Source organism: Cydia fagiglandana, chromosome Z, assembly GCF_963556715.1.
Source record: "Cydia fagiglandana chromosome Z, ilCydFagi1.1, whole genome shotgun sequence".
NCBI lineage: Eukaryota > Metazoa > Arthropoda > Insecta > Lepidoptera > Tortricidae > Cydia > Cydia fagiglandana.
In genome coordinates, this window is record NC_085959.1 from 37,282,176 (window position 1) to 37,309,952 (window position 27,777).

Consider the following 27,777-nt stretch of genomic DNA (forward strand, 5'->3'; position numbering starts at 1 on the left):
AGGCGCTATTATCGGGAAAAAATATCAATTTTTCGGGATTCTGGGACATAAGTCGGGAAAAGAAAACGTTAAAATTAAAGTAATTGTATTAAAAACAACAATATTGTACATTATGGGCACTACGTCATCTGCTTTGTCCATAGACGTTTTTATATAAAAATATGTAGTATAAATTCTATGAGATATTGAACAGACAAAAATAATGTCTCCTTATTATCTATCTATATTATCAACGCGGGTCGCTCGCTCGCTCGACGACAGTTAGGAACTTGAAATTATTGTTTTATAACGGGAAGCTGTTTTTTGGGACCGTTTTCACTTTGTCGGGAATCGGGAACACATGCTAAAAATCGGGAGAATCCCGCCAAATCCCGACCATCGGGCAACCCTAGACCTAGCTAATTCTGCAAAATGAAAGGCAAAACCTACATACATATGTATATGTCGCACCTTCCACAAAGTCCAAGTCAAGTGCAGAGTTTTGAAATACAGATAAACAAAAACACTCGTGAGCGAAACCGCTGGTCGGTTACTTGAAGTACCAACCTAACGCGCAAGTCTTACACATTAAGCCGAAAAAAATAGCAATCGCACCTACGTACAAACGAGTTCGGGTATCGTACACCTGTACACATTCGCGAGTGAAAATGGCGTCTGGGCGCGTCACGTATCGGAGAAAGTGTACTACTTAAGCGACTGGTCCACAATTGGGACGACTTGAACGCGGTTTTAGGGTCCCGCCGGCTTTATGGCGACTTCCGCTTGTTGGCATTGATGCGCTACCCCTATTTTAGGTTTTTGCATCTCACATTTTGCTTTATGAGAGAGTGAGACGCAATGCACATTGGACCAACATATTGACAGATGGAATACCAACCTAACTAACGTCGATTCTTCTGTGACAGTGGTGCTGTCTTTACACTTGAGTTTAGTAACTCGCTTGGTAGAGTTTACAACTGTGTGCATCCGTTTAAAACCTAGGTTCATATTGGCATATGGATATAATTAATTAGATTGTCTACCTTAATAAAATCAATATTTAAGTCATGCCGCCCATTGCTTGTAGTGCAGTGGCATTAAGGACGTTATTGATTCATAACGAATTTATTTGTTTAAGGTCTAGTAGGTTCGTTTCTTCCGTGTACCGCGGATGTGCGTGCTTAGAACCGCGAAAATCACGTTTTTAATATTAAAAAAGTAATCGCTGAGTTCCCTCAAGATCATATTGCTCATTTATAAAAATACCTAATTCTCCGATTTTTGTTTTTTTTTTGGGCAAATTTTTTTATACAATTTTTAGAGTGAGAGTTCGTAAGGTTTTTCTATCGACCGAAAAATCAAAATTCAGGATTCGAATCACTGATTTGAAGTCCCTTAAGAAAGGCCTCAAGATTGCTAATCGCATTTTTTGGCAACCGTATTATGATCTTAAAATGCGCTACGACTTTTAAGAAATCCGTTAAATTCTCTGAGCCTACTGCACTTTAAGACATAATTAGCTCCAAGCTGATGTTGCTTCAGGGCGCAACGGCCAACCTGTCCTTATCGAAGAGTCTTTATCTGCATCATTTTTGTTCTAGCACTTCATATTCGTGACAAATCACATATTAGCGACAAAAAGAAACTACAAGAAATGGAATCTTTAAATGTTTAAAACACAATAGTTCGTTAACATAACCTGATAATGACGTTCAATGCCTTAGTTTTTTCACACCGACGCAACCGGTATTTCGGCTGATAAATATGTCTACCTGACAGGCTTGATTTCGAAGTTCCCAGTCCGCATTTCCTTCAACGATAACGTTCTCTAAGAATACCATACTAAATATAGCTCGTGATCAAAAGAACTACGAATACAATACGTATAAATTAAAACAGGTGAGTTAGATAGTAAATAAAGAAAGACATTATGCAGTGGAGTTTTTTTATCAATTCAATAATTTTAAGTGTTTTATTTCATAATCATAAGGTTTTCTTTCTATTCAGTTATTTAATTAAAGAAACATGCTGTGGAATAAATTATAAATTTCGAGTCAAGGGAACATTAGAATATTTGGGTAAGTACGCCAATTTGGTACCTCTACAAATTTCATTGGACGTTTGAAATAACTTACGTAAAAAGTTTATTTAAATAAGATATTATTAACGGATAACTATATTGCTAATAATATTTATTTACACCTACGGCAAGGCCAACGACGGGTGACGTGTTCAACTGTTCAGCCATCACAAAGGTAACGATAATTTGGCGGAGTAGGTACGGCTATGGTTTGCTCACCGAGGGTTCCGTCAACGTTACGTAATATTAATATGTAATTATATTCATATTTAGTCCTGGATTTTTAACAGTGACGCGAATTTAGAGACTCCATAGATAAAAGAAAAAATCCAACTATCAACATGACACTTCATATTTTTCGCCGCGCTTTCACGCAAACGGACGAATAATGTCAGACAAACTATCGTTTTTGTATTTAAGATATAAATGTATTAAAAAAGTTTCATCGACAAAGGCATGAATATCGCATATAAAATGGGGTATCGTGTGATCTATCCTAATCTGTGGTCCCAATTTTAAATCTATTGAGTCTTCACACACCTGACTCGTAGTAGCCTAGTAGGATTAAGAGTACGTTGAGCCAAGTATAATGACAAGATTTGTTTCTGTTTAACTGCTACAAATATTAGACCGGGAGATAGTGACACATTTTACTGGGTCATTTGTACCAGTATGGCGGTTCGTCAGGGGTCTAAGCATGTAATGAAGGAAAGAAAAATGATGGTCATAGCGCTGGTACCGGCGGCCCAATCGCGTGGGCGTTAGTCGAACGTGTCGGATAAAATACGAGTGTCGAACGATTTGTTCCACAAAACTCCTCGTATTATTCGATAGTCCATAAAAAAGAAGTAGACGGTAGTGTAATGCCATACTTCTCCGGTGTGACTTACAGCCCGCCATACTGAGGCGAACACGTTAATTTAAAAACAACAATTCAATCATTTGTGCCAAGCTAATTTTTGCACAGGTGATCATCGTCGAGCAGCCATTCATGGACATCACCATGCCATACTTTTCGGATGGTTCCAAATGGCCGCCATACCGCCGCAAAGGAGTTAATTTTTTTTTTATTGCTAAACGATTTGTACCAGTATTGCATTTAAATTTTTGGAAAGTATTTGATAAAATGTGACCGTTATTATAATTGCCATACTTATAGTAGGGGGAAAAAGTGCTGCCATACTTGAAAAACTTATTTAATCGACACGTTTCAAAAATACGACTATGTATACGTAAAATAATTTTTTACAGCATGGCATCATCATATTCTGTTTGTTTGGATACAATTATACCTAAAAAAAATATTTCAGATTATAACTACGGGGCGGACGACTGTGAGACTTAAGCCAAGACTTAAAACAAAAAACAATTTTTTGACGATTTGTACCAGTATGGCATTTGGATTTTTGGAAATTGTATGATGCAATGTGACCATTATTATATTTGCCATACTTCTAATAGGGGGAAAAAGGGGCACCATACTTGAAATAAAAAAAAATATTGTACACATTTGCCACCTCCTACAGGTATGGCATTATGAGATTTCCATTTATGATCACGCAGAAAGTCTTGAAAAAAAATTACAAGATGGTACAAATCGTTTAGCAATAAAAAAAAATTAACTCCTTTGCGGCGGTATGGCGGCCATTTGGAACCATCCGAAAAGTATGGCATAGTGATGTCCATGAATGGCTGCTCGACGATGATCACCTGTGCAAAAATTAGCTTGGCACAAATGATTGAATTGTTGTTTTTAAATTAACGTGTTCGCCTCAGTATGGGCTGTAAGTCACACCGGAGAAGTATGGCATTACGCTACCGTCTACTTATTTTTTATGGACTATCGAATAATACGAGGATTTTTGTGGAACAAATCGTTCGACACACGTATTTTATCCGACACGTTCGACTAACGCCCACGCGATTGGGCCGCCGGTACCAGCGCTATGACCATCATTTTTATTTCGTTCATTACGTACTTAGACCCCTGACGAACCGCCATACTGGTACAAATGACCCAGTAAAATGTGTCACTATCTCCCGGTCTATATGGCATTGCGGTTTGCATCTCATTGTTGTGAGTAACGCCTGGAAAAATCCGCTTTAACGAGTGCTTTATTTTAGAAAGGTACAGTAATTAAAAGCTTTACAATAAATGTCAAGAAGACATTGATAAGGAAATATACATTTTTATTACTTAAAAATAATATTAAGTACCTATTACGTAAAGTAATCGTACCTAATCGTAACGTACCTAGTACGTTCGTAGGTTGGTTTTAATGTCGCCACACATCCTGATCTTTAAATTATCACTATCCCTGATCTTTAAAAAATCAGAGTAGCCAGAATAAATACGTATTTGGTATGGCATCAATATCCCGATAGAAAAAAAAGGGAGTTTTAAGTTTTAAATACATAATCGACATATAGGTATTCATAAATTGTTGATCTTAACTCCATTATTTACAATTTACATGGTCCAGTTTGTAGGTACTTAATACCTTATGTCCTTAATAGTAAACCAAAACTAAGAGCGAAAAACATTAGTTTCTAGAAATATCTTTAGTCAAGCCAAAGACTATCTCAAGGCATTGCGAACCCTAATAGTCGTGCCGTAAAGTTCCTTGATTTGACTTTAGTCTATAGCCGCGATTCGGTTTTGTTTCTCTCAACGGCGACCGAGCAGGATTCCTTCGAAACAAGGTATGTTTCAATGGCTATCTTATATCATTGGTATAGCACTACAAATATATACTTGGTCAAGCAGATCTTGTCAGTAGAAAAAGGCGGCAAATTTGAAAAATGTAGGTGCGAAGGGATATCGTCTCATAGAAAATTTGAATTTCGCGCCTTTTTCTACTGACAAGATTTGCTTGACCATCTATACCTTTGCCACTACTAAAGCCGTTGTCTTCAAACGGCCGACGTAAAGTTACTAGGCGTACGAAACGAGTTTACTTCTAGCACGGTTAAATTTGTTTTGTTAATATCCCTTTTTAGGAGGAAACCTTTAGAAAGGTCAGAGGTATCACGTTTCTATTTAGATGTTAGGGGGAATTAAACGTGGAGTGATTCATAGAGCTGAGAAAGTGTTCATAAAACTAGTTATAGGTGACTGATATCCATCATAGCTAGGTAAACATCTCACGCTAAACTACGGTAGCTCTCTCAGCTTGAATAGTCACAGAAAAAATGCAACATGGTTTATCTACAAGCAAAATCATGCTTCTCTTCTTCGTCTACACTACGCTTTTTCTACAACATTCACTACCTATTCATTACCGGTTTTTATAATCAAATCAACAATACAAACATGGTAAAAGCCTTGTAATTTAAATAAAATATAATATATGAATTCGCAGTAGCCATTTGATATAGTTACAAAAAGACCATGTATTTTCTTCCATGAGGTTACTATATAACATTAGTGATTAATACACGAGCGAGTAACTCGCCACACATAAACACAGCATCAATATTTAAAATCAGAAGAAAGTAATGCCCCAATATTGAATTATAAAAAAACTAACAATAACACAATGCGCAATGCAAAATGAAATAAAATCTTACCGTAAAAGTTTCGGCAAAACTCTTCGAAATTGAAACAAAAGTCCATAGCACAAAAAAAATGTAACGAAAACGTTCATAAACTACTAGTAGCACTCAATAAATAAAAACATTTAAGTTTGAAAAAAGAACACTGAACGAAAAAATAAAGTTCAACAGTCTCCGTGGAATGCATGCAATACAACTTTACAAAGCACGATCAAAGATAACTAGACTAGTTCGGGAATTATGTTCAGAAACACTTGGATTGTTTATTTTTTGAATAAATTCGCACTGTACGCGAAAGTTAATACAGTTTCATGTGCATTTATCGGTCTGGCTGTCACTTGACACATCACCGCCGAGACGCATAGCCCGCCCGACGAGCAAATATAATATGGCGGCCGTTGCGCGAGAGCGACCGAATAGAACGGAAGAAAGGAACGGAACGTTTGAGGCGAACGAATGAGCGGTTTCGTTCATTCCTCTGATATAAGCATAGAGGTACTAGGTCTATGGATATAAGTTTTGTTTGGATTGGAGTTGATCATTGATCAACTCGATCAACTGATAACCTGATAACCTGATAATAAAATATTTGTTGTTAATAAAATAAAAATGATAAACAATCGGCCAACTAAACTGTGTCAGAATACTCACATTATAGAAGTAGGTAGGTAGGTACGTCGACGTCAAAGATATGTTTACACTTTTGCACCTTACTCCCCTGTAATAAGGCGAAAAATGTAAACATATCTTTGACGTCGACTGTACATTATTAAAATACAAATAAGTAAGCAAAAACTTCCCAGATGTATTTGTAGTATTTGTACACAAACAAAAAGCGCATCTCTGCCGTAATTACGTACCTAGTTCCTTTCGTTATGGATCTAATTATTTTGATTAAAAATAATTTTTAAGAAAAAAAAACCGACTTCCATGGGGGCCGATGAAAGATTATTGTAGATGGTACACTATGTAGAAAAGGAGGTAAAACCACCCACTTTTCTACTAGCATTTCGCTTCTGTATAATGGCTCCTCTACAGGATGGGCCAACGCCGGCCACTCCAAGGGACGCAGCCATGCGGTAGAATGAGATAGCAATATCACTTGCTCCCTCTAACGCATAAATGCGTCCCTTGGAGTGGCCGGCGTTGGCCCATCGTGAAGAGGAGCCATGAGGGTCGTAGTTCTAGCCTAACTTAACCCACTCCTCAGATAGCAGTTCGGTTCTGTGCGGATCGCAGTTCGAACCTAATCAAACCCACTTTTCAAGTAGCATTTCGTTTCTGTGAGGCTCGCAGTTCTAACCTAACCTAATCCTTGTTCGGTTCTGTGAGGATCGCAGTTCAAACCTAACCTAACCCACTTAATGGCGCATGCCGTGCGGTGTACGGGGGTTTAAGCGGGAGGGGCTAGTAAGATTGGCATCATCGTACTTTATACCTACATTAATTTTACGATAGGTAATCATAGTTGTTTATTTAGTTAAGGTATCATAGTGGTTTTCTGGGTCAAGGTGCGGGTCCGAGTCCGGGTCCGAGTCCGGGTCCGAGTCGGGTCCGAGTCCGGGTCCGTGTCCGGGTCCGAGACCGGGTCCGAGTCCGGATCCGAGTCCGGGTCCGAGTCCGGTTCCGAGTCCGGGTCCGAATCCGGATCCGAGTCCGGGTCCGAACCGGATCCGGGTCCGAACCGGATCCGGGTATGAGTCCGAGTCCGGGTCCCAGTCCAAGTCAAAATCGAAATTCGTAATCACCAAACGTGTACCATGCGTCATTGAAGAGTTCTGTTCTGGTCATCATCAGCAGTTCCACTTCATCAAATGCGACAGTTTTTAATGTAAATGCTTGATTTTATAATGAAAATACAAAAAAATCTATACGTATGCCTTTAATATTTGAGGAGTTCCCTCGATTCCTTATGGATCCCATCATCAGAACTCGAGCTTGACAAAAATGTGGCTTAAAAACTTAACTTGCTTAACGAACATAACGAAAAGGAAAATCGCCAAACGTGAACTATGCGTCGTTTAAGAGTTCTGTTCTGATCATCATCAGCAGTTCCACTTCATCAAATGCAACAGTTTTTAATGAAAATGCTTGATTTTTTCATGTAAATACAAAAATCTCTATACGCATGCCTTTAAGATTTGAGGAGTTCCCTTGATTCCTCATGGATCCCATCATCAGAACTCGAGCTTGACAAAAATGTAGCTTAAAAACTTAGCTTGCTTAACAAACATAACGATGAGGACAAATCGCCAACCGTGAACTATGCGTCGTTGAAGAGTTCTGTTCTGATCATCATCAGCAGTTCCACTTCATCAAATGCAACAGTTTTTAATGAAAATGCTTGATTTTCTGATGTAAATATAAAAATCTCTATACGCATGCCTTTAAGATTTGAGGAGTTCCCTTGATTCCTCATGGATCCCATCATCAGAACTCGAGCTTGACAAAAATGTGGCTTAAAAACTTAACTTGCTTAACAAACATAACGAAGAGGACAAATCGCCAACCGTGAACTATGCGTCGTTAAAGAGTTCCGTTCTGATCATCATCAGCAGTTCCACTTCATCAAATGTCACTTTTTTGGGTGTATATGCTTGATTTGTTGATAAAAACCCAAAAATCACTATATGTATGCCTTTAAGATTTGAGGAGTTCCCTCGATTCCTCATGGATCCCATCATCAGAACTGGGTTTTGACAAAAACGGGACCAATCTGTATGCATATACATTCAATCAAAAAAAGAATTTTCAAAATCGATCTAGTAATGACGGAGATATGGAGTAACAAACATAAAAATAAAATAAAAAAAATAAAAAAAAAACATACAACCGAATTGATAACCTCCTTCTTTGAGATTTGGAAGTCGGTTAAAAATTATCTCGAGGACCCAATGATCAATTGATCACTTGATCAAAGTACTTTACAAAGAGAATTAAATAAGTACGTTGAGCTGAGATTTTTTTTTAGATTTATTTAGACTAGGTACAGATTTGTCCGCTTTGGTCTATAAAAACCTCCTCAGGTAAAGACGTTGTTGCGTCAAAACCAAATTGACAAATCTGCCAAATATGCGTCAAAAATCACGGCTTCAAAATTAAACATCTCAGTTTTATCAAAATTTCAGTTTTAATATATTTATGTCACAAATACCCATGGTTTTAGTTTAAGTACTGGTTTACGGGGTTGCTGGTAAATTTTAAGTAGAAATGGCAGCTTTGGATTTAGTGAGCATCGCGCAACCCCACTACATCCCAGGGTGAGAATTCATTTCAAATTACATAGGTATTCACAAGGCGTTAGGCTGCCTTGCCACAGACACACAGCCTTGGCGGAGACAAGCGGAGAGGAGAGGAATCAACCCACAGCAGCATTGGTTGTAATCCACATCTCTTCTCCGCTCCGCTGCATTACAAGTATTACAACATTTACAACCACCTCTCATTATAGTAGAAAGGCAGCCTTATTCGGAGCTGCAGCAGAGCATCAGAGGGGCTCCCGCGAAAACTGAAATTCGCAGATTACGGGGATATTTACCTACTCCAATGAACGCGTAATTCGAGTGACAGAAAAATGCCCGCAATTTGCGAACTTCGATTTTCGCGGTTATAGTCCAGGTGTCTCCACACCTGTCTCGCCTCCGAACTTGCACAGACACATGCTTGAAATGAAAATGACAGATGCTTGTTTGCAACATTTCATAAGCAAAACAGAAGCGAGGCGCCATAGCGGAGTCAGTTATGAAGTTGACCCAAAAAAAATTTATTAAGCTATGAGCTTCATCACATATGATCTTTGAGTAACTCTAAGCATTTCAAGCCTGGGAGGCAATAAGGGGAGGGGGGGTACAAAGATGGCCGCCACCCGTCATCATTCAAAATAATCTGTTCTGGTCCTGGTGGCTACTAGGGCAAGTTTGGTATCATTTTCGTATAAACCGGAGACGTAGAATTCATTGCTGATGTTTGTTTTTTTCAGCTTCGTAGTAATTTTACAAGAAAAACGTAAAAAGATGAAAATTTAGGATGGAGGTTTTTGCTTTGAGAGCTAATAACTTTTGTGTAGTGGCCAAAAATATCATATAAAAATACTATAATAAAGCATGATTCATGCAGATTCTAAACATATACACGTTGAGTAATATCCTACTGCAAAAAGATGGTGAAAAAATTATTAAATGACCGCAGCGCGGGTAGTTGGACTTTCGTTTATCTTGCGGACCGTCGTTTATCTTACAAAATGATCGAGTACGAGTATCTACGTAGGTATGCTTACTTTGCTAGATTTTATGATGACGAATAAAATACTTTCATCCAGACATAATTCATCATACAGACATAATTTTATGCACTTTAATTTTAATGCACTTGCAACGATTTGAGTGGGGCCTAGTGTTATTTGACCGGTGTTTTCTGTAAGGTGGAGGTAAGTACGTACTTCCCCAGTTGGGCTCTGCTCGGATGGATCTGGAATGACATCCGCTGTGCTGTGCCCTACCACACAAAGCGAGATGACATTCACAGTGCCCATACCTCTCTTTTGAACGTAGTTTAAGGATATACCCGGGTCCAAAATTGGGTCCGAGAAATAACTATTATAAATGAAATTATTCTAATAAAATAGCGCTCTTATTTTCGCTGATAATATTAAAACACTATTTATGAGAGAAATTGTACTACTTAGGAAGAGGCAAAATATTTATTTTCACGATAATTTTCATGCTATAACTCACTTTAACTAATTTTATAGGTACTTACTTGTTGTTTTTAATAAATAACTTCAACTGGACATAACATTCATTTGGATTTGATTTGGTTTGATTTTGTTCGATTTTGTTTGATATTTTACATATAATATTTGCTTCAGGTTGGTGTGGTGAAAAATTCTGTATTTCACTCGGCGGCAAATGTTGTTTAACCCTCGTTCTTTGAAACCCTTACAACGCTCAAGATTCCATTTTTCGAACCACTCACTACGCTCGTGGTTCAATTTTGAAATGTTTCGCTTGATCGGGTATCAATATTAGCACGAGCGGTTAAACAACAACTTTGCCCCCTTGTAAAACAAATAACTATTATGCTGAGAGCTTACATTTACAAATCATAACAGCTATGTATATTTGTCATACTAATATAGGTTATGCAAGGATGACTTGGTGACAAACCAACGAAGCCCCGCCTCGCGGGGGTTCTTTTTTCTGCTCTGAGGGATAAAAGGTAACTAACGAACCTAACCTAACCCAACCTGAAATTGCGGTTGTACATGATCTTATTTGTTAAGCGAGCCGCCCTCCTCTTTAGACATGGGGATACCTGTGTGTATTTTTTTAACCTATACCAGAATTATGTCTGTGTACTGGAAACTGCGAACATTAAATATACAGAAAGCATTTTATTCGTCATCATAAAATCTAGCAAAGTAAGCATAGTTAACTACGTAGATACTCGTACTCGACCATTTTGTAAGATAAACGCCGCCTAGCGAGAGTCCAACTACCCGCGCTGCGGTCATTTAATAATTTTTTCACCATCTTTTTGCAGTAGGATATTACTAAACATGTATATGTTTACAAGCTGCATGAATTGCGCTTTATTATAGTATTTTTTGTATGATACTTTTGGCCACTATACAAAAGTTATTAGCTCTCAAAGCAAAAACCTCCAACCCAAATTTTTATCTTTTTACGTTTTTCTTGCAAAATTACTATGAAACTGAAAAAAACAAATATCAGCAATGAATTCCACGTCTTCGGTTTATACGAAAATGATACCAAACTTGTCCTAGTAGCCACCAAGACCAGAACAGATTTTTTTGAATGATGATGGGTGGCGGCCGTCTTTGTACTCCGCCCTCCTCGACTAGACGCACGCTTCTTATCGCCTCCGAGGCTAGAAATGCTTAGAATTACTCAAAGATCATATGTGATGAAGCTCATAGCTTAATAAAACATTTTTGGGTCATATATGGCAGCGATCCGTAACTGACTCCAGTACCAGTGACGTAACGGATTACTTACCATACTTCACTTCTACTCGTTATGGTGATGTACCATTTATTAAACCAAACGTAATTTTCGCAACCACTCACAACGCCGGCATTTCAAAATCGACTTTACAAAACCGTAACAAAGTATATTTTCCAATAACATTACAGTGATTAAGTATAACCAGAGCTTGAAAAGTTCGCGAAGCGTTAGTACTTTGTCGTTGTAAAGAGTTATATATGTTGTTATGGTTGTTAACGGACCGTAGGGAACAATTTAGTATGGCACGGTATTATGTGCACAGACAGAGGTACGGAATTGAGTAACTTTATTTATTTGCAGCCGTAATCGCTTTTAGGTTTAAGAATAGGGCTGCCAATTTAATCTGTATTTATTACTGTAAACGGAAATTCAACAGTTCGCAGTTTTGATAAATACTTACCTTCCGCACGTTTTATATAAGTATAGGTACCTGGGGCTTGATCATTAGCTTCTGCCCGCGACTTCCTCTGCGTGGATAGATGATGATGATTGTTGATTGATATTAAAAACTATTCCCTGGGCCGCAAACTGTCTCCACCAAATTTACCACCACCAAGAGAGGCCTTTAAGAACTGTGGTAACCTTAGAACAAGACAAGTCTGCAACGATTTTGATTGCATAAGTACGCAGTGCAAATATTATTTTAATTTTTAATATGACGTACTAGCGACCCGCGCCGGCTTCGCATGGGTTAACAAATTATACACCTAAACCTTCCTCGAGAATCACTATAGATTGGTGAAAACTGCATGAAAATCCGTCTAGTCATTTTTGAGTTTATCGGGAACATACAAACAAACACACGTGTACACGAACAGACAGACGCGGTGGAGGACTTTGTTTTATAAGGTGTAGTGACCATAAACAACACACAGCATATGCTAGGTATCAAAATCATTGCAGACTTTTCTTGGTCTAACTCTAAGTCTTCATACCAACCCTATTTGCCAGCCTACAACAACAACGTTGTTCAGTCAGCAGCAAGTTGCTAAGCGGGCGACGTGTTCAAAATTACCTTGACACGCTCTTATTCTCTTAACAATAAAGTTGCGTCAAGATCATTTTGAACACCTGGCCTGCTTAGAAACTTCTGCTGTTGACTGTTCCTAAAGATTGGTCCCACCGTTCACGCTGCTCAAATACAAATCTGTCTATTCTTTACAATATCACGTTGCATAAAAATGAATTTTGGATGCTCCAGTTCTGCTCCGGTTATTACGTAGATCTCTTTTGCATAAAAATATAAATAAACTCGTGTTTTGTAGTGTAGTATATGACCCATTGAATCAAATCAAATCAAAGTCTATCGTAAGCGAGCCAGTTTTTTAATGTAGGTATGTTTTCTAGCACTCCTAATGTTCGTATCCTATGTACTTTCTTATGTTTACTTACTAAAAGGCACCGCGGTTGTCAGGAAACAGTGTGGACGATTGTAATGAGTTACTTTTATCCTCTAGCCGCCCATACGTCAAACCTTGCCAAGCAAAATGAAATTTTATTTTCTCAACACAAAGTTCAGATTAGAATGGAACAGGAGACCTTTTTACAGGTCTCTGGGCAGCTAGAGGTTATACTGACGTAATCGTCTTCTCCACAGATACACAGGGCACTGTCCAGAATACAAGTATCGCATCGGCGACACCTATGGCTCCACCACGCACAAAATCCTTCTGGACCCGAACGTGCAGCACTCGGAGAGGCTCGTGTTATCCGACAGGACAGCTGATGATTTTCAAGTGAGAACATACGCCTTTCTCTTTTTCTCGCATATAGTAACTTAACGGAAAGAGAGAGAAGGAATCATGGAAAAAGTAGCAGCCGTTTCAAAAATTTTGGCTGCTGATTTGATTGCGTTCCTATATAAGTAAAATGAGGATTATATTTATTTTCTAGTATATATTTCGGATAGAAAATATGGCTGGTTAATACTTTACACCTAGGCTGCCGTTCCACTGACCAGCGCACACTCCAACGAAGCGTAAAAGAGATGTGGATTACAACCAACGCTATTAGCTATAAGGCAAGAGACTGCTAACATATATTAACCCACTGTGTCACCAGGTATTCCGGCCAGCACAGACTGACGTGGATATCGTCAACGCGAGGTTTCGAAATGGTGATCCGGTGTATAAGCATCCCATGATACCAGGTTACGAAGGTGAGTCATCCGACATTTTTTTAAACAAAATGTTGCCATGTCAGTCAGGTTGAACCCACAAAACGCTTCTAGTCTTTGAACCTGATATTCCTACCCAATAAGCCCGATAACCTCAGAGCGGCTACCGCGAAAACCGAAATTGGCAAATTGCGGGGATCTTTCTCTTTTACTCCAATGAAGGCGTAATTAGAGTGACAGAGAAAAATCCCCGCAATTTGCGTACTTCGATTTTCGCGGTTATAGTCCAGTACCCTATTGAATAGGATAAAGAGGAACGTAGCACGAAAATATTTCGAGCGGAACGTCTTAAAAAAACCGGCTGAGTGCGAGTCGGACTCGCGTTTCTAGGGTTCCGTACATAAGTCCGACTTACGCTTGACTGCACATTTCAAATAGGTTTTCCTGTCATGTATAGGTAAAGAACTATTTTGTGTATTATTTTCAAAATTTTAGACCCAGTAGTTTCAGAAATAAAGGGGGGGGGGGGGATGGTCATTTTTTGGCTTAAGAATTAAGCCTCTATTAAGACCTTAACTTCGAACCTATGTATTTAAAAATTATAAAAAACATGTCCATCTTTGGGTCACTAATTTACATATGTGTACCAAATTTCAACTTAATTGGTCCAGTAGTTTCCGAGAAAATAGGCAGTGACAGACGGACAGACAGACACACGAGTGATCCTAATAAGGTTTCCGTTTTTTTCCTTTTGAAGTACGGAACCCTAAAAAATGTAGTTTGTATTCGTTTTAATCGCGACGCGTATCTATTAACGGGAGCAAGAATAAGTTTTTGACAAAAATGTCATTTTTGGTACAAGCTTTTATCGCTGACTGTACTTTTCTTACGACAGACAAATAATCATCGAGACAATTCTAAAAACCCCTAACACAATTAGGTTGCGTTGTTTTATCATAGAGTTCCTATCGCCACTTCCTAGTCTCCATCATCAGATCAGCTCGATGGTACATATGTTATACATGCATGCAAAATTTCAGCTCAATTGGAAACCGGGAAGTGGATCAAATTTAACTTGCAAGATTTGATTACAGACCGACAGACAGACAGACAACGGAACAGGTGAATGTAAATAAAAGCTTGTAAAATAGATAACATACTTACATACGCGCAAATGATATGAGTGGATGCGCTATCATACTGAATTAGTATCGGAGCGCTATATGAGTACAAAAGCGTCTTAAAACGCTCCTTCTAGTTCCTAAATCTATGTGTAGACTGTAGAGCCTTTCCGAGGCATTGTGTAAAACTGTACCATGCAAATAAATAGTGGGCAGTGATTCATCGCGGTTCTGAGTCAGCACAACCATCTGGATCTGGACCGGTTGGAACGGTCGTTTACTTATAGGGCGCCCAAATATAGGTACTCAACTTTTCCTTAAAGTTTACGCTATTGTAAGATTTAATATGCTGTGATTAAGCATTGGAATTGTGTGTATATGTAGATGTGTCACTAAGACATGCGTGCTGTTAGCAAGGAAGGTTAAGCTCCTGTTTGTATTGAAAACGCAGCAGACCTTTTAAAATTGTTGTTTGTAAACGGACTTTGAACGAATGATACTAACAACGCAAAGTGCATTTCATCTTTGTAATTATCAATAAAACACGACGTTATTGTTATTTTTCAATAGTTTGGCAACAGAATTCTACTTTAGTTTTACGTTGTTTTTTATGAGTACGGATTGGGGGTAAAAATGATATAATCCACCAGGCTTTCTACCTCGGTTAAATGCGCATTTCGGCCAACGTTACACCGTGCTCGCGACGGAGGCACTCTCCGAGTTCCAAAGGCAGCAGCTCAACTCACGCGCGGCGGCGAACCAACTTGAAAGAGTCCTAGACCTACAGGCAGGCAAAGGCCAACCCTGGAACCTAGTCGACAGATTCGTAAGTCAAGAACATAATGCCTTAAATGCAGAATGCAGGTGATAAATGTAATGTGTGGACCCGGGTATGTCCTTAAACTACGTCCAGGACCGGGGTATGTCCTTAAACCACGTCCAAGACTACCGGTGGACGGGCAGCAGCGTCCCTCAAATTCGGTGTACTCGACTGCGATCGCCAACCCGCCTGCCAAGCGTGGCGATTATGGCATTCACCCCCCAAAAAAGGGGGAGGCCTGTGTTCAGCGGTGGACGTGTTATGGCCGAGATGATGAAATGTAATGTGTGAAGTCGGAAGATAATGAATAGAAGACGAAGCATGCAAGCTTTTAAAATGGATGGAAGCCAATTTATTTGTACGGGAGAATTTACAAATGAAGTTTATAATTATTTTCTTCTCTCAGTCGGCGACGGCTGAATTCAAACTGCCTTTGGTGGCAGTCAGGCCAGAATGTGCTGGTATACTACGGAATTTACCTATGGATGAAGCAAAATTATCACCAGCATCGCACTCAATCAGTCCCTATTTCATGGAAGATGGACCAGAGAAATTTATTAAGAAAGGTAAAATAGTGATTTGTAATCCAATCCAATAAGGAATTTATCCTCATCCAACGAAGACTTAGGTTACGACAATAACCATTCTAATACCATAACAGAATCAGGGTAAAAATTTATGCATAACAGATCTCCTCCAAGTTTGGTACCTACAGTGTAAACTTATTTTATTATAACAAGAAATAAAGTATCTGGCCATTTTTTTTTGGTCTTGTCATTTTGGCATTTACATTGTTATTATTTTACATAGACCTTAGTTTATTAACAATTATTTTAGTTTTAGCAACCGTTCAATTTATATTTTGGTATTTTTCGATGAGTTACTCAAAAATTCACTCTTCTTTTGTAAGATCCCAAATATGGGGCTTTAATCCTGCACAGTCAGCCCGTAAGTTACGACATGGATACGGCGTTAAGTTGCTTAACAAGTAATTTGTTTATATTATGGTTTACGAAATAATATTAATGACATTAAATTTATAGGTTTCACGGGTCATGTACCGTACGGATTCCAGCGATTTGGCGAGAGCTCAAAGAAACTAACTAACTCTGCACTCTGTGACTTTTCGTCTAACTACAGGCGAAGGCAGAGTACCGAATGGGCGCCTGTAAATGTTGTCAAGTAAGTTTCAATATGATTTTCGATGTTGCATTTGATCATCTATTTACAGGTATCGATTATAATTAATATCACTAATAATCGATTCTCAATTTAAGTAGTAAACTCTAGCAACATATTTAGCTATTTTTTACAGTAGCAAGTTGATTACGTGTAAGACCATAGAGTATAGACTATATGGACTGTCATTGTCAAAGTGACGGATTTAATTTATCACACGCGCAATTTATTACGATTTATCCGTGCAATATTAAATAGTGTTAAAAATGGCTAAAAAGAAACTCTTACCAAATCTCTCTAAAGAGGAGAAAATGGTGATAGTAATATCGGAGATCATACAAGAGTTGTTGGTGGCTCATCGTCAAGGGAAAGATGTTAACCTAAACAAGATGAAGACGCGTATTTCTTCGAAATATGGTTTAGGGACGTCTCCTCGTTTGGTAGATATCATAGCGGCGGTGCCGGCAGATTCTAAGAGTATATTGGTGCCCAAATTGAAGGCTAAGCCTATACGTACGGCGTCAGGGATCGCGGTGGTCGCGGTGATGTGTAAGCCTCACAGATGTCCGCACATAAACTTCACGGGGAACATTTGCGTGTACTGCCCGGGCGGGCCGGACTCTGACTTCGAGTACTCGACGCAGAGCTACACGGGCTACGAGCCGACGTCGATGCGCGCGATCCGGGCGCGCTACAACCCGTACTTGCAGACCCGCCATCGCGTGGAGCAACTTAAGCAACTCGGGCACAGTGTGGATAAGGTGGAGTTCATCGTTATGGGCGGCACCTTCATGAGCTTGCCGGAGGACTACAGGGACTACTTTATCAGGTAAGTTTGCTTGTTGGATATTTAATTCATAGCTGGACAGGCTAAACATGCAGTTTGAATCACGAAACCAACATAGTGCAATACAAATCAATACAATTTTATAAAACAATGTCATCCTCCGATTCTCTTTTTGTCTGAATGTTTGCGATAAACTCAAAAACTACAGAACAGATATTCGTGCGCTTTTTACCTATCAGTAGAATGGTTCTTGAGGAAGGTTTAGGAGTATAATTTGTTAAGGTTGTGTGTAACGCATGTAAAGCCGGGGCGGATCGCAAGTAAACTAAACAAAACTTTTTTTTTTTAATGAATCCACCACCAACATAGTTGCAGTTTAATGTCAGTGGTCAATTTAGCTCTCCTGCAGTTGAGCCTCTAGATGTAGATGTAGATGTAGTGTAGGGACGCCTGGCCAGAAGCAGGCGGGCTGTCGATTGCGTGTCGCTCATTCAGCTCGGTTCCCTGGAGTCGGAGCTGCAGGTTACTGTCCCGGCGGCATTCCCTCACCATTTTCCTCAAATCTTCTTGTTGAGCCTCTAACTTTGCACCAATGTCCAGTCAGGTTTTCTAGGGCCAGATACTTTCCCCTATCTTACCATCAGTGTCACCTCATGCAGAATGTCCATGTTTTATTACTGGCTTCGGGGGTCATCCATTAATTACATCACACGTTTAGGGGGAGGGAGGGGGTCAAGAAAATGTGACATATTGTGACATGGGGGAGGGGAGGACACAAACTTTGTGACGTCACTTTAACTTCATCATTAACCGCAAATTTATTTAAATTATTTTATTCGCTGGTACATTTAAATAACAAGTTTTTAAAACGATAATCGTTTTTATTCGTTTAATTTTCTTTCCTAAGCAGTTTTGGGTTATTAAATTACTAACATTTATATCGTCAAAAATATTTGGATAAAATATTAATAATACTTAGGTACTTACTTAATTTGATTTGGTGATTTCGTAGAAAAAATGTGACGTCACACTAGGGGGGGAGGGGTTTGCCAAATGTGACCAAGTGTGACAAGGAGAAGGGGAGGGGTCAAAAAACCTAGAAATTCGTGTGACGTAATTAATGGATGACCCCTTCCCACAGATTACATAAAACCAAATTACACAAAAATTATTCACCTAAACCTTTCTCAAGAACCACTCTTAGATAAAAAACCACATGAAAAAATTCAGTAGTTTTTGAGTTTATGGTGAACATACATACACACAATCAGACAGACATGGCAGAGGACTTTGTTTTGTAAGGTATACTGATTATTTGATATTGTTAGTGCTTCACTACCATGTATCGTTTCAGGAATCTCCACGATGCCCTCTCCGGTCACACATCAAGTTGTGTTGCTGAGGCTGTAAAATATTCGGAGAGGGCCAAGACCAAGTGCATCGGAATCACTATTGAGACTAGACCGGATTATTGTTTGCAGAGGCATATGAGCGATATGCTCAACTATGGTTGTACCAGGTAAAACTTAAAATTAAACTTATTTCTCTTTTAAGGTTTTATTGTATGGCAGCCATTTTGCATAAACTAATCTCTTTACTTTTTCTGAATATCACACTATCTTGAAGTTTTCTTCAATAACAGATGGATAGACAAGCAAATTGATCCTGTAAGTATTCCGTTAACCTAGTTTGGTACGGAGCAGGCTCAGTCTATAGAATGTGTATTGAGTTTTGTCTTCGCAGGCAAATTTTTCTTTAAGAAACAGTATTAACTCCCAGTTTTCACCGTACAAAATTAGTAGTGATGCACCCATTCCTAAAACCAGTGGTATACAATAAGAGACATCTCTGAAACCATCCATAATAGCTCCTCTACACGATGGGCCAACGCCGGCCGCTCCAAGGGACGCATTTATGCGTTAGAGGGAGCAAGTGATATTGCTATCTCATTCTACCGCATGGCTGCGTCCCTTGGAGTGGCCGGCGTTGGCCCATCGTGTAGAGGAGCCATAATACTTGTTATATGTTATAACAGGTTGGAAATAGGTGTGCAGTCTGTGTATGAGGATATAGCCAGAGACACCAACAGGGGGCACACTGTGAAGGCAGTCTGTGAGAACTTCAACTTGGCTAAAGATGCTGGTTACAAGGTAAGTCTGTTTAAACCCTATAAGTACATCCCATACATCCCATCCAAAATGTGATCTTTAACATAGGTTTAGTAAATTGTGCATCTTAAACTTTCATACCATATCTCACAGAGTTACAGTATAATATGATCCTGCAAGAGTTCTGATAAGGTTATATACATATTGTGTATAATTCTCATTGTATATGTATAATAGGAAAATTTAATTTAGAGACATGGTACAGTGAGCAGTACAAGTACTAGCTAAGCAGGCAACATAACGTTTTTACGAATAAAAGCGTCTGTACATCATTTTGACTGCTTAGGGCAAAATCAATATGTCTAAGAAATTTAAAACAAGTTTTTGTAAACTTAAACATTCCTTCTTATTCATTATTCACTGCACAAATTCAGCTAGAGGAATTAAAACATCATTATACTTACAGATAGTCGCTCACATGATGCCAGACCTTCCCAACGTCGATTTCGAACGTGACGTCGAACAATTCATCGAGTTCTTCGAGAACCCCGCATTCAGAGCAGACGGGCTAAAGATCTACCCGACACTGGTCATCAGAGGAACCGGCTTGTACGAGCTGTGGAAGACGGGGCGGTACAGGAGTTACCCGCCTTCGACTTTGGTGGATCTGATTGCAAAGATTCTGGCGTTGGTGCCTCCCTGGACTAGGGTTTACAGGTGATTGTGTTTTTAGGGTTCCTTACCCAAAGGGTAAAACGGGACCCTATTACTAAGACTTCGCTGTCCGTCCGTCAGTCCGTCCGTCTGTCACCAGGCTGTATCTCACGAACCGTGATAGCTAGACAGTTGAAATTTTCACAGATGATGTATTTCTGTTGCCGCTATAACAACAAATACTAAAAACAGAACAAAATAAAGATTTAAATGGGGCTCCCATACAACAAACGTGATTTTTGACCAAAGTTAAGCAACGTCGGGAGTGGTCATTACTGGGATGGGTGACCGTTTTTTTTTTTTTGCTTTTTTTTTTGCATTATGGTACGGAACCCTTCGTGCGCGAGTTCGACTCGCACTTGCCCGGTTTTTTTTACTTAATGGGTAAAGGGGTGGGGTGTAAAGTTAAATGATCTCAACAATTTGTGGAAATAGTACCAAATGATAACTTTGTAACAGCGATAAAAATATAAGCAAGCAATTTTTTTTTATATGGGCTTTTGAGTTGCTATATAGATATTTGTATTTTTAACCGACATCCAAATCTCAAAGAAGGAGGTTATCAATTCGGTTGTATGTTTTTTTTTATTTTTTAACCGACTTCCAAATCTCAAAGAAGGAGGTTATCAATTCGGTTGTATGTTTTTTTTTTTATTATTATTTTTTTTTTTTTTATGTTTGTTACTCCATATCTCCGTCATTACTAGATCGATTTTGAAAATTCTATTTTTGATTGAATGTATATGCATACAGATTGGTCCCGTTTTTGTCAAAACCCAGTTCTGATGATGGGATCCATGAGGAATCGAGGGAACTCCTCAAATCTTAAAGGCATACATATAGTGATTTTTGGGTTTAAAAAAAAAAAAAAAATGTTTTATTGCCACAACTACCAAAAAAGAAAAAGATAATACACGAGAGATACTTCATTTCACAAGGACGTTAAATATACAAAACATGCACAAAAATTTGTGGTATAGGCAATGGGTACCAATCTCAGCTTTTTGCTAGATGTATACCCAGCGCTGATTTTCAGACGGGTCCCTTTTTTTGACAGGTCGGTCTTTACATATACAGGGTGCACAACATCCAGTACTTACACTGGTTATAATAATCTAATATACGCGAACGTTTCAAGTTTTTATCAACAAATCAAGCATATACACCTAAAAAAGTGACATTTGATGAAGTGGAACTGCTGATGATGATCAGAACGGAACTCTTTAACGACGCATAGTTCACGGTTGGCGATTTGTCCTCTTCGTTATGTTTGTTAAGCAAGTTAAGTTTTTAAGCCACATTTTTGTCAAGCTCGAGTTCTGATAATGGGATCCATGAGGAATCAAGGGAACTCCTCAAATCTTAAAGGCATGCGTATAGAAATTTTTGTATTTACATCAGAAAATCAAGCATTTTCATTAAAAACTGTTGCATTTGATGAAGTGGAACTGCTGATGATGATCAGAACAGAACTCTTCAACGACGCATAGTTCACGGTTGGCGATTTGTCCTCGTCGTTATGTTTGTGAAGCAAGTTAAGTTTTTAAGCCACATTTTTGTCAAGCTCGAGTTCTGATGATGGGATCCATGAGGAATCAAGGGAACTCCTTAAATCTTAAAGGCATGCGTATAGAGATTTTTGTATTTACATCAGAAAATCAAGCATTTTCATTAAAAACTGTTACATTTGATGAAGTGGAACTGCTGATGATGATCAGAACAGAACTCTTAAACGACGCACAGTTCACGTTTGGCGATTTTTCCTTTTCGTTATGCTCGTTAAGCAAGTTAAGTTTTTAAGCCACATTTTTGTCAAGCTCGAGTTCTGATGATGGGATCCATAAGGAATCGAGGGAACTCCTCAAATATTAAAGGCATACGTATAGATTTTTTTGTATTTTCATCATAAAATCAAGCATTTACATTAAAAACTGTCGCATTTGATGAAGTGGAACTACTGATGATGACCAGAACAGAACTCTTCAATGATGCATGGTACACGTTTGGTGATTACGAATTTCGATTTTGACTTGGACTGGGACCCGGACTCGGACTCATACCCGGATCCGGTTCGGACCCGGACCTGGACTCGGATCCGGATTCGGACCCGGACTCGGACCCGGACTCGGAACCGGACTCAGAACCGGACTCGGACCCGGTCTCGGACCCGGACACGGACCCGGACTCGGACCCGGACTCGGACCCGGACTCGGATCCGTACTCGGACCCGGACTCGGACCCGGACTCGGACCCGGACTCGGACCCGGACTCGGACGCGGACTCGGACCCGGACTCGGACCCGGACTCGGACCCGGACTCGGACCCGGACCTTGACCCAGAAAACCACTATGATACCTTAACTAAATAAACAACTATGATTACCTACCATAAAATTAATGTAGGTATAAAGTACGATGATGCCAATCTTACTAGCCCCTCCCGCTTAAACCCCCGTACACCGCACGGCATGCGCCATTAAGTGGGTTAGGTTAGGTTTGAACTGCGATCCTCAAAGAACCGAACAAGGATTAGGTTAGGTTAGAACTGCGAGCCTTACAGAAACGAAATGCTACTTGAGGAGTGGGTTAGGTTAGGCTAGAACTACGACCCTCATGGCTCCTCTTCACGATGGGCCAACGCCGGTCACTTCAAGGGACGCATTTATGCGTTAGAGGGAGCAAGTGATATTGCTATCTCATTCTACCGCATGGCTGCGTCCCTTGGAGTGGCCGGCGTTGGCCCATCCTGTAGAGGAGCCATTATACAGAAGCGAAATGCTAGTAGAAAAGTGGGTGGTTTTACCTCCTTTTCTACATAGTGTACCATCTACAATAATCTTTCATCGGCCCCCATGGAAGTCGGTTTTTTTTTCTTAAAAATTATTTTAATGCAAACTCTTTCAATCTTACGAAATCTCATCATTCACTAAATCTGAAACGATAGGTAAGGAAAGGACCGTGACATCAATTATTTTAATATGTTTACAGGGTGCAACGCGACATCCCGATGCCATTAGTCTCTAGCGGGGTAGAACACGGCAATTTGAGAGAGCTAGCACTCGCTCGCATGGCAGACTTGGGCACGGACTGTCGCGACGTCCGCACCAGGGAGGTCGGCATACAGGAGATACACAACCGCGTGCGGCCTTATGAGGTATGTATCACTCCGCGTTTAATTTTGTATTAGTTTGGTTTAACCTCTGAGTGGAAAACCATTTAATGAATGTGGATGGTGCATCTAAGTATTTTGGAACCTGTCTCTTTCCCTGTTTCTTTGTGTTGTCTGTAATAAATAAATTCGTGCATTCATTCTGCAGGTAGATGCATTCAAGATTAGTAGGTGTGGTGTAGGTAGGTAGGTAAGTGGTCGGTTAGATGGGATATCTACCTTCATTAAAAGGTACTTCAGCTCTCACAACGCGCTTCATCGCACCGGTTATAATATTCCTCAAGTTGTCAAATTTACTGCGACAATATTTTGCATTAGGTTGGTACTTAACGCGTCCTTTTTGGTTTGAAAAAATTAATCATGATGTACTTTCAAGGTGGAGCTTATACGCCGCGACTACGTCGCCAACGGCGGTTGGGAGACGTTCCTCGCGTACGAGGACCCGGACCAGGACATCCTAGTAGGGTTGCTGAGGCTCAGGAAATGCGCCAGTGACACTTACCGTCCCGAGCTGAAGCCCGGACCCGGCGCGGACTTCAAGCAGTGCAGTGTGGTTAGGGAGTTGCACGTCTATGGCAGCGTTGTGCCAGTAAGTGCTTCTATATATTTTTGTGTCCATACACAGATGATAACCAATATAATAACCAATGGATTAAGAGACGTTCTTCGCTTACCAGGACTGCTAAATGCGACAGTGACACTTGCCGCCCACAGCTGCAATCAATTTAGTACAATCTATGGTTTAGTATTGGCAATCAAACTGTCATTTTAGTATCTAGGATATAGGGCTTAGTGCAGAATACCTACAACTGAAGTAGCGCTTGTTTGGTGCATAAAGGTTTTGTGGTAACTCGCTTGTCAAATATGAGCGCTTTTACTCGTTACCATATTACTGATGTCAGCAGCAGCACTTGACGCTACAATATTCCATGCTTATGTGCCTTAGTATTCCTTGGTCCATGATTTGTACAGTCGACGCCAAAGATATGTTTACACTTTTGCACCTTACTCCTTTGTAATAAGGCGAAAAATGTAAACATATCTTTGACGTCGACTCTACACATAATAGTTTAAACACTTTTATAAACACCATTATAATTTTCAGGTAAACGCCCGCGACCCAACCAAATTCCAGCACCAAGGTTTCGGAATGCTCCTCATGGAGGAGGCGGAGCGTATCGCTCGCGAGGAGCACGGCTCCGACAAAATGGCCGTCATATCGGGCGTGGGCACGCGCAACTACTACGCAAAGATTGGGTACAGGCTCGAGGGGCCTTATATGGTCAAGATGCTTTGAATAAAATATTCTGACAAATCGTCTTTCATTTTTCTTTATTTTAGGCTCACTTCTGGCCTTTTTTTCAGCTGACCGAATTCATTCGTTGAACGCCATTTTAAATACGTAGTAGTAAGGTAAGATGGCGTAACTATAACGCCAAAATATTCGCTTTGAATAAACTGTACCGTGTTTAATTTATTTTTAGTTTTAGAGTAAATGTCAAATATATTTAGTGTGAAATGGACATACATTGACAGTGACAGTCAGTACCTACATTAAATATACCTACCTAACTAATGTAGTAAATAATGTTACAGTATGAAATGAATTAGTATACTTTAGGCGTTTTAAGCAATTGTTTAATTTATTGCACAGCGAATGGTTTAAGCGATTTTTATGGTCACTGCGCCGCACGCTTTGATAAAAAGACAAATTGTGGACTATTTGGCATACTCGAATATCAATAGGTAAGGTTGGTATTCCACATGTCCAATATGCATTGCGTTTCACTCGCTAAGCAAAATGTGAGATAGAATACATATTGGACAAAGAAATTGGACAGGTGGAATACCACCCTAAGGAACTCAAGCTTGTGAAGCTTTAATGCCTTGTGTTCATTGGTGTCATTTTACGTACAACGTAACATCTTTGAATTAAAGTTCTTGGTCTCATGTGTAAGGATCTTAGCCTTGTTGCATATTCTGTCCTAACCACTGAAAAAAACGTATTTTTTTCTGTTCTGTGATCTGTGATCCTATCCTAACATTCCTATTGTATCCTATCCTTCCAGACCTGACCCGCCCCTCTCCATCAACCCCACCGAGATCTATCACAAGCACGTCGGCATGATACCGAACTACGCGGGGCATGTGCCTGGGTGCCTGTTCAGGTAAATAATATTCTGTCTAAGTTAACTCTGCATCGAATTTCACGTCTCTAAAGTGTCTAATCAACTCAGTTGAAATGTATGGCAATGCAAATAATATGCTAAAATGAAGCTGTAATCAATAAAGTAATTCCTCGATGGAAAAACAAAACCATCGAGTTTGGGCTCATTAGGAAGGTTTTGTAGCGCTCGTTGGTGCTTTCTAACAACTACAACAGGTTTTCATTAGACTTGAAGCTCTTTTGTCCCAATAAAAAGCACAAGTGCGGTTTTGAGCATTTTAGTAAGCACTTACTTAATTGCAAAATGAGGACAAGTACAGTCAACAATAAAAATGTGTGTCACAGAATATTATGTTGGACTGTTTTCACAGTAAGTTGACGTTGCTAAATTACACACTTTGTATAGTTATGTGCAGAGTTATCTTAGCCCGACCTTCTTTACGCATTATACTTATAGTTTTTAGTTTAATTTTACTACGTAAAATGGTTTTGTAAGTTTGACACGAATTGTGTTTCTGTGGCATCGCATTATTTTCAGTTGTAGAGATCCTTTCCTCTATATTTTTATAAATCTCATTAAAAATGTACCTAGTGTGTCCACGAGGATTGCTTTGTGTACTTATAGGTAATTAGGTATCTACTATTTTTTTTAGTGAAATACTTCAGTTTTAACTAAGATTTGTTTGATTGTAGGTATAATAAATATCACACTAAACGGGTATCAGACGTACCGATTATCACGGTACGATATTTTTTGTTGAAAGTTTACAACAGTCGTTCTTTAACTTTTCTGACCGTTAGGGATAAATACAATATCAATTTTATAAGTTCCTAAATTACTTGACTTGAAATTCTTCATCATTGAGCTGATATGATAGATTCGTGAGACTCCACTTAGCTAATTATCTCAATCTCATAGTGTTTAATATGCCACCAGCACTTTTCTAAAACTCTAGAATGTGTATATTTGATTAGGTACAGATTTCAGGCCTGTGCAATTGTGCATACCGGATGCGTGTGTGTATTGTAGACGTGCATGTGCGCGTTGTAATATACAGATCCTTATGAGAGACGGCACACCGCTTGCGTGCGCGGTCTCAACAATTTAGCGCACGTGTATACGCAAACGCAGCCGGTGTGCTCTGGCCTTTCAAATAGTGCTCGTCTAAGATCCGAAAACTTCACTAATGTCGGCTACATACGTAACGATAAATCTTTGCGATAAAACTGTAGTCCGACTGTGCAGATAAATCGAACCGTGTGTATCCTCTAGCCGGCCACACGTCAAACCTTGCCAAGCAAAATGAAATTTTATGTTGTCAACACAAAGTTCAAATGAGAATGGAACAAAAGACCTTTTTATAGGTCTCTGGGCGGCTAGAGGGTATGACAAATCGTTACGATAATCGACAACGATTTGTCATTCACACGGTTCGATTTATCTGCACAGTTTTATCGCAACGATTTATCGTTACGTATGTAGCCGGCATAATGCATGTAACAGGGGCTTTACATAGCTAGGTTTTTTACCTATGTTTCTGTGCATTACATTTATTTACTTACCTAGGACGGTTGGTAAGTTCTACTCATAAAACAACATTGATATTGATTTCTAGATTTGGCAAGACGTACGGGAATGATACCCGCGACGCGAAACGCTGGCTCCGCGGCGATTTCCAATCTTGATTGTGAAGCTTAGGCGAAAGGATTAAAGACGAAAATTGAATGTACTAGTTTTTGAAACTAAATTAAATAATGTAAAAGTTTTTAATGCGAGTGTTATTATTTGTTATTTTATGTAGTTGTAGGAGTTTGGTTCGAAACATTGCTGCAAGCAGCTGATATGGTCAATACGCCAAAAAACTGGACGGTACCTACGGCACAGAATAAATAATAGTACTAGGTACAAAACACTCACTCTCTAACAAAACGCGTCTGTCACGATCAGCACAGATAT

At 39.4% G+C, this 27,777-nt stretch overlaps 2 protein-coding genes across 2 annotated transcripts; both read left to right on the forward strand.

Annotated features, from left to right (window-relative positions):
• The first annotated feature begins 8,671 nt into the window (after positions 1-8,671).
• LOC134679178 (CIMIP2 protein CG18335-like) lies at positions 8,672-27,591 on the forward strand. Its single transcript, XM_063538055.1, has 8 exons — positions 8,672-8,874; positions 13,238-13,376; positions 13,702-13,798; positions 15,528-15,703; positions 16,104-16,263; positions 16,741-16,879; positions 25,723-25,821; positions 27,437-27,591. Exons 1-8 carry the CDS (start codon positions 8,825-8,827, stop codon positions 27,504-27,506), a joined length of 930 nt encoding a protein of 309 aa, XP_063394125.1. The 5' UTR covers positions 8,672-8,824; the 3' UTR covers positions 27,507-27,591.
• Positions 17,049-24,993, forward strand: LOC134679177 (elongator complex protein 3). The gene is made up of 7 exons (XM_063538054.1): positions 17,049-17,705; positions 19,018-19,182; positions 19,699-19,813; positions 20,238-20,488; positions 23,473-23,638; positions 24,030-24,242; positions 24,759-24,993. The coding sequence occupies exons 1-7, from the start codon at positions 17,143-17,145 to the stop codon at positions 24,948-24,950; spliced, it is 1,665 nt and encodes a 554-aa protein (XP_063394124.1). The 5' UTR covers positions 17,049-17,142; the 3' UTR covers positions 24,951-24,993.
• Positions 27,592-27,777: the final 186 nt, after the last annotated feature.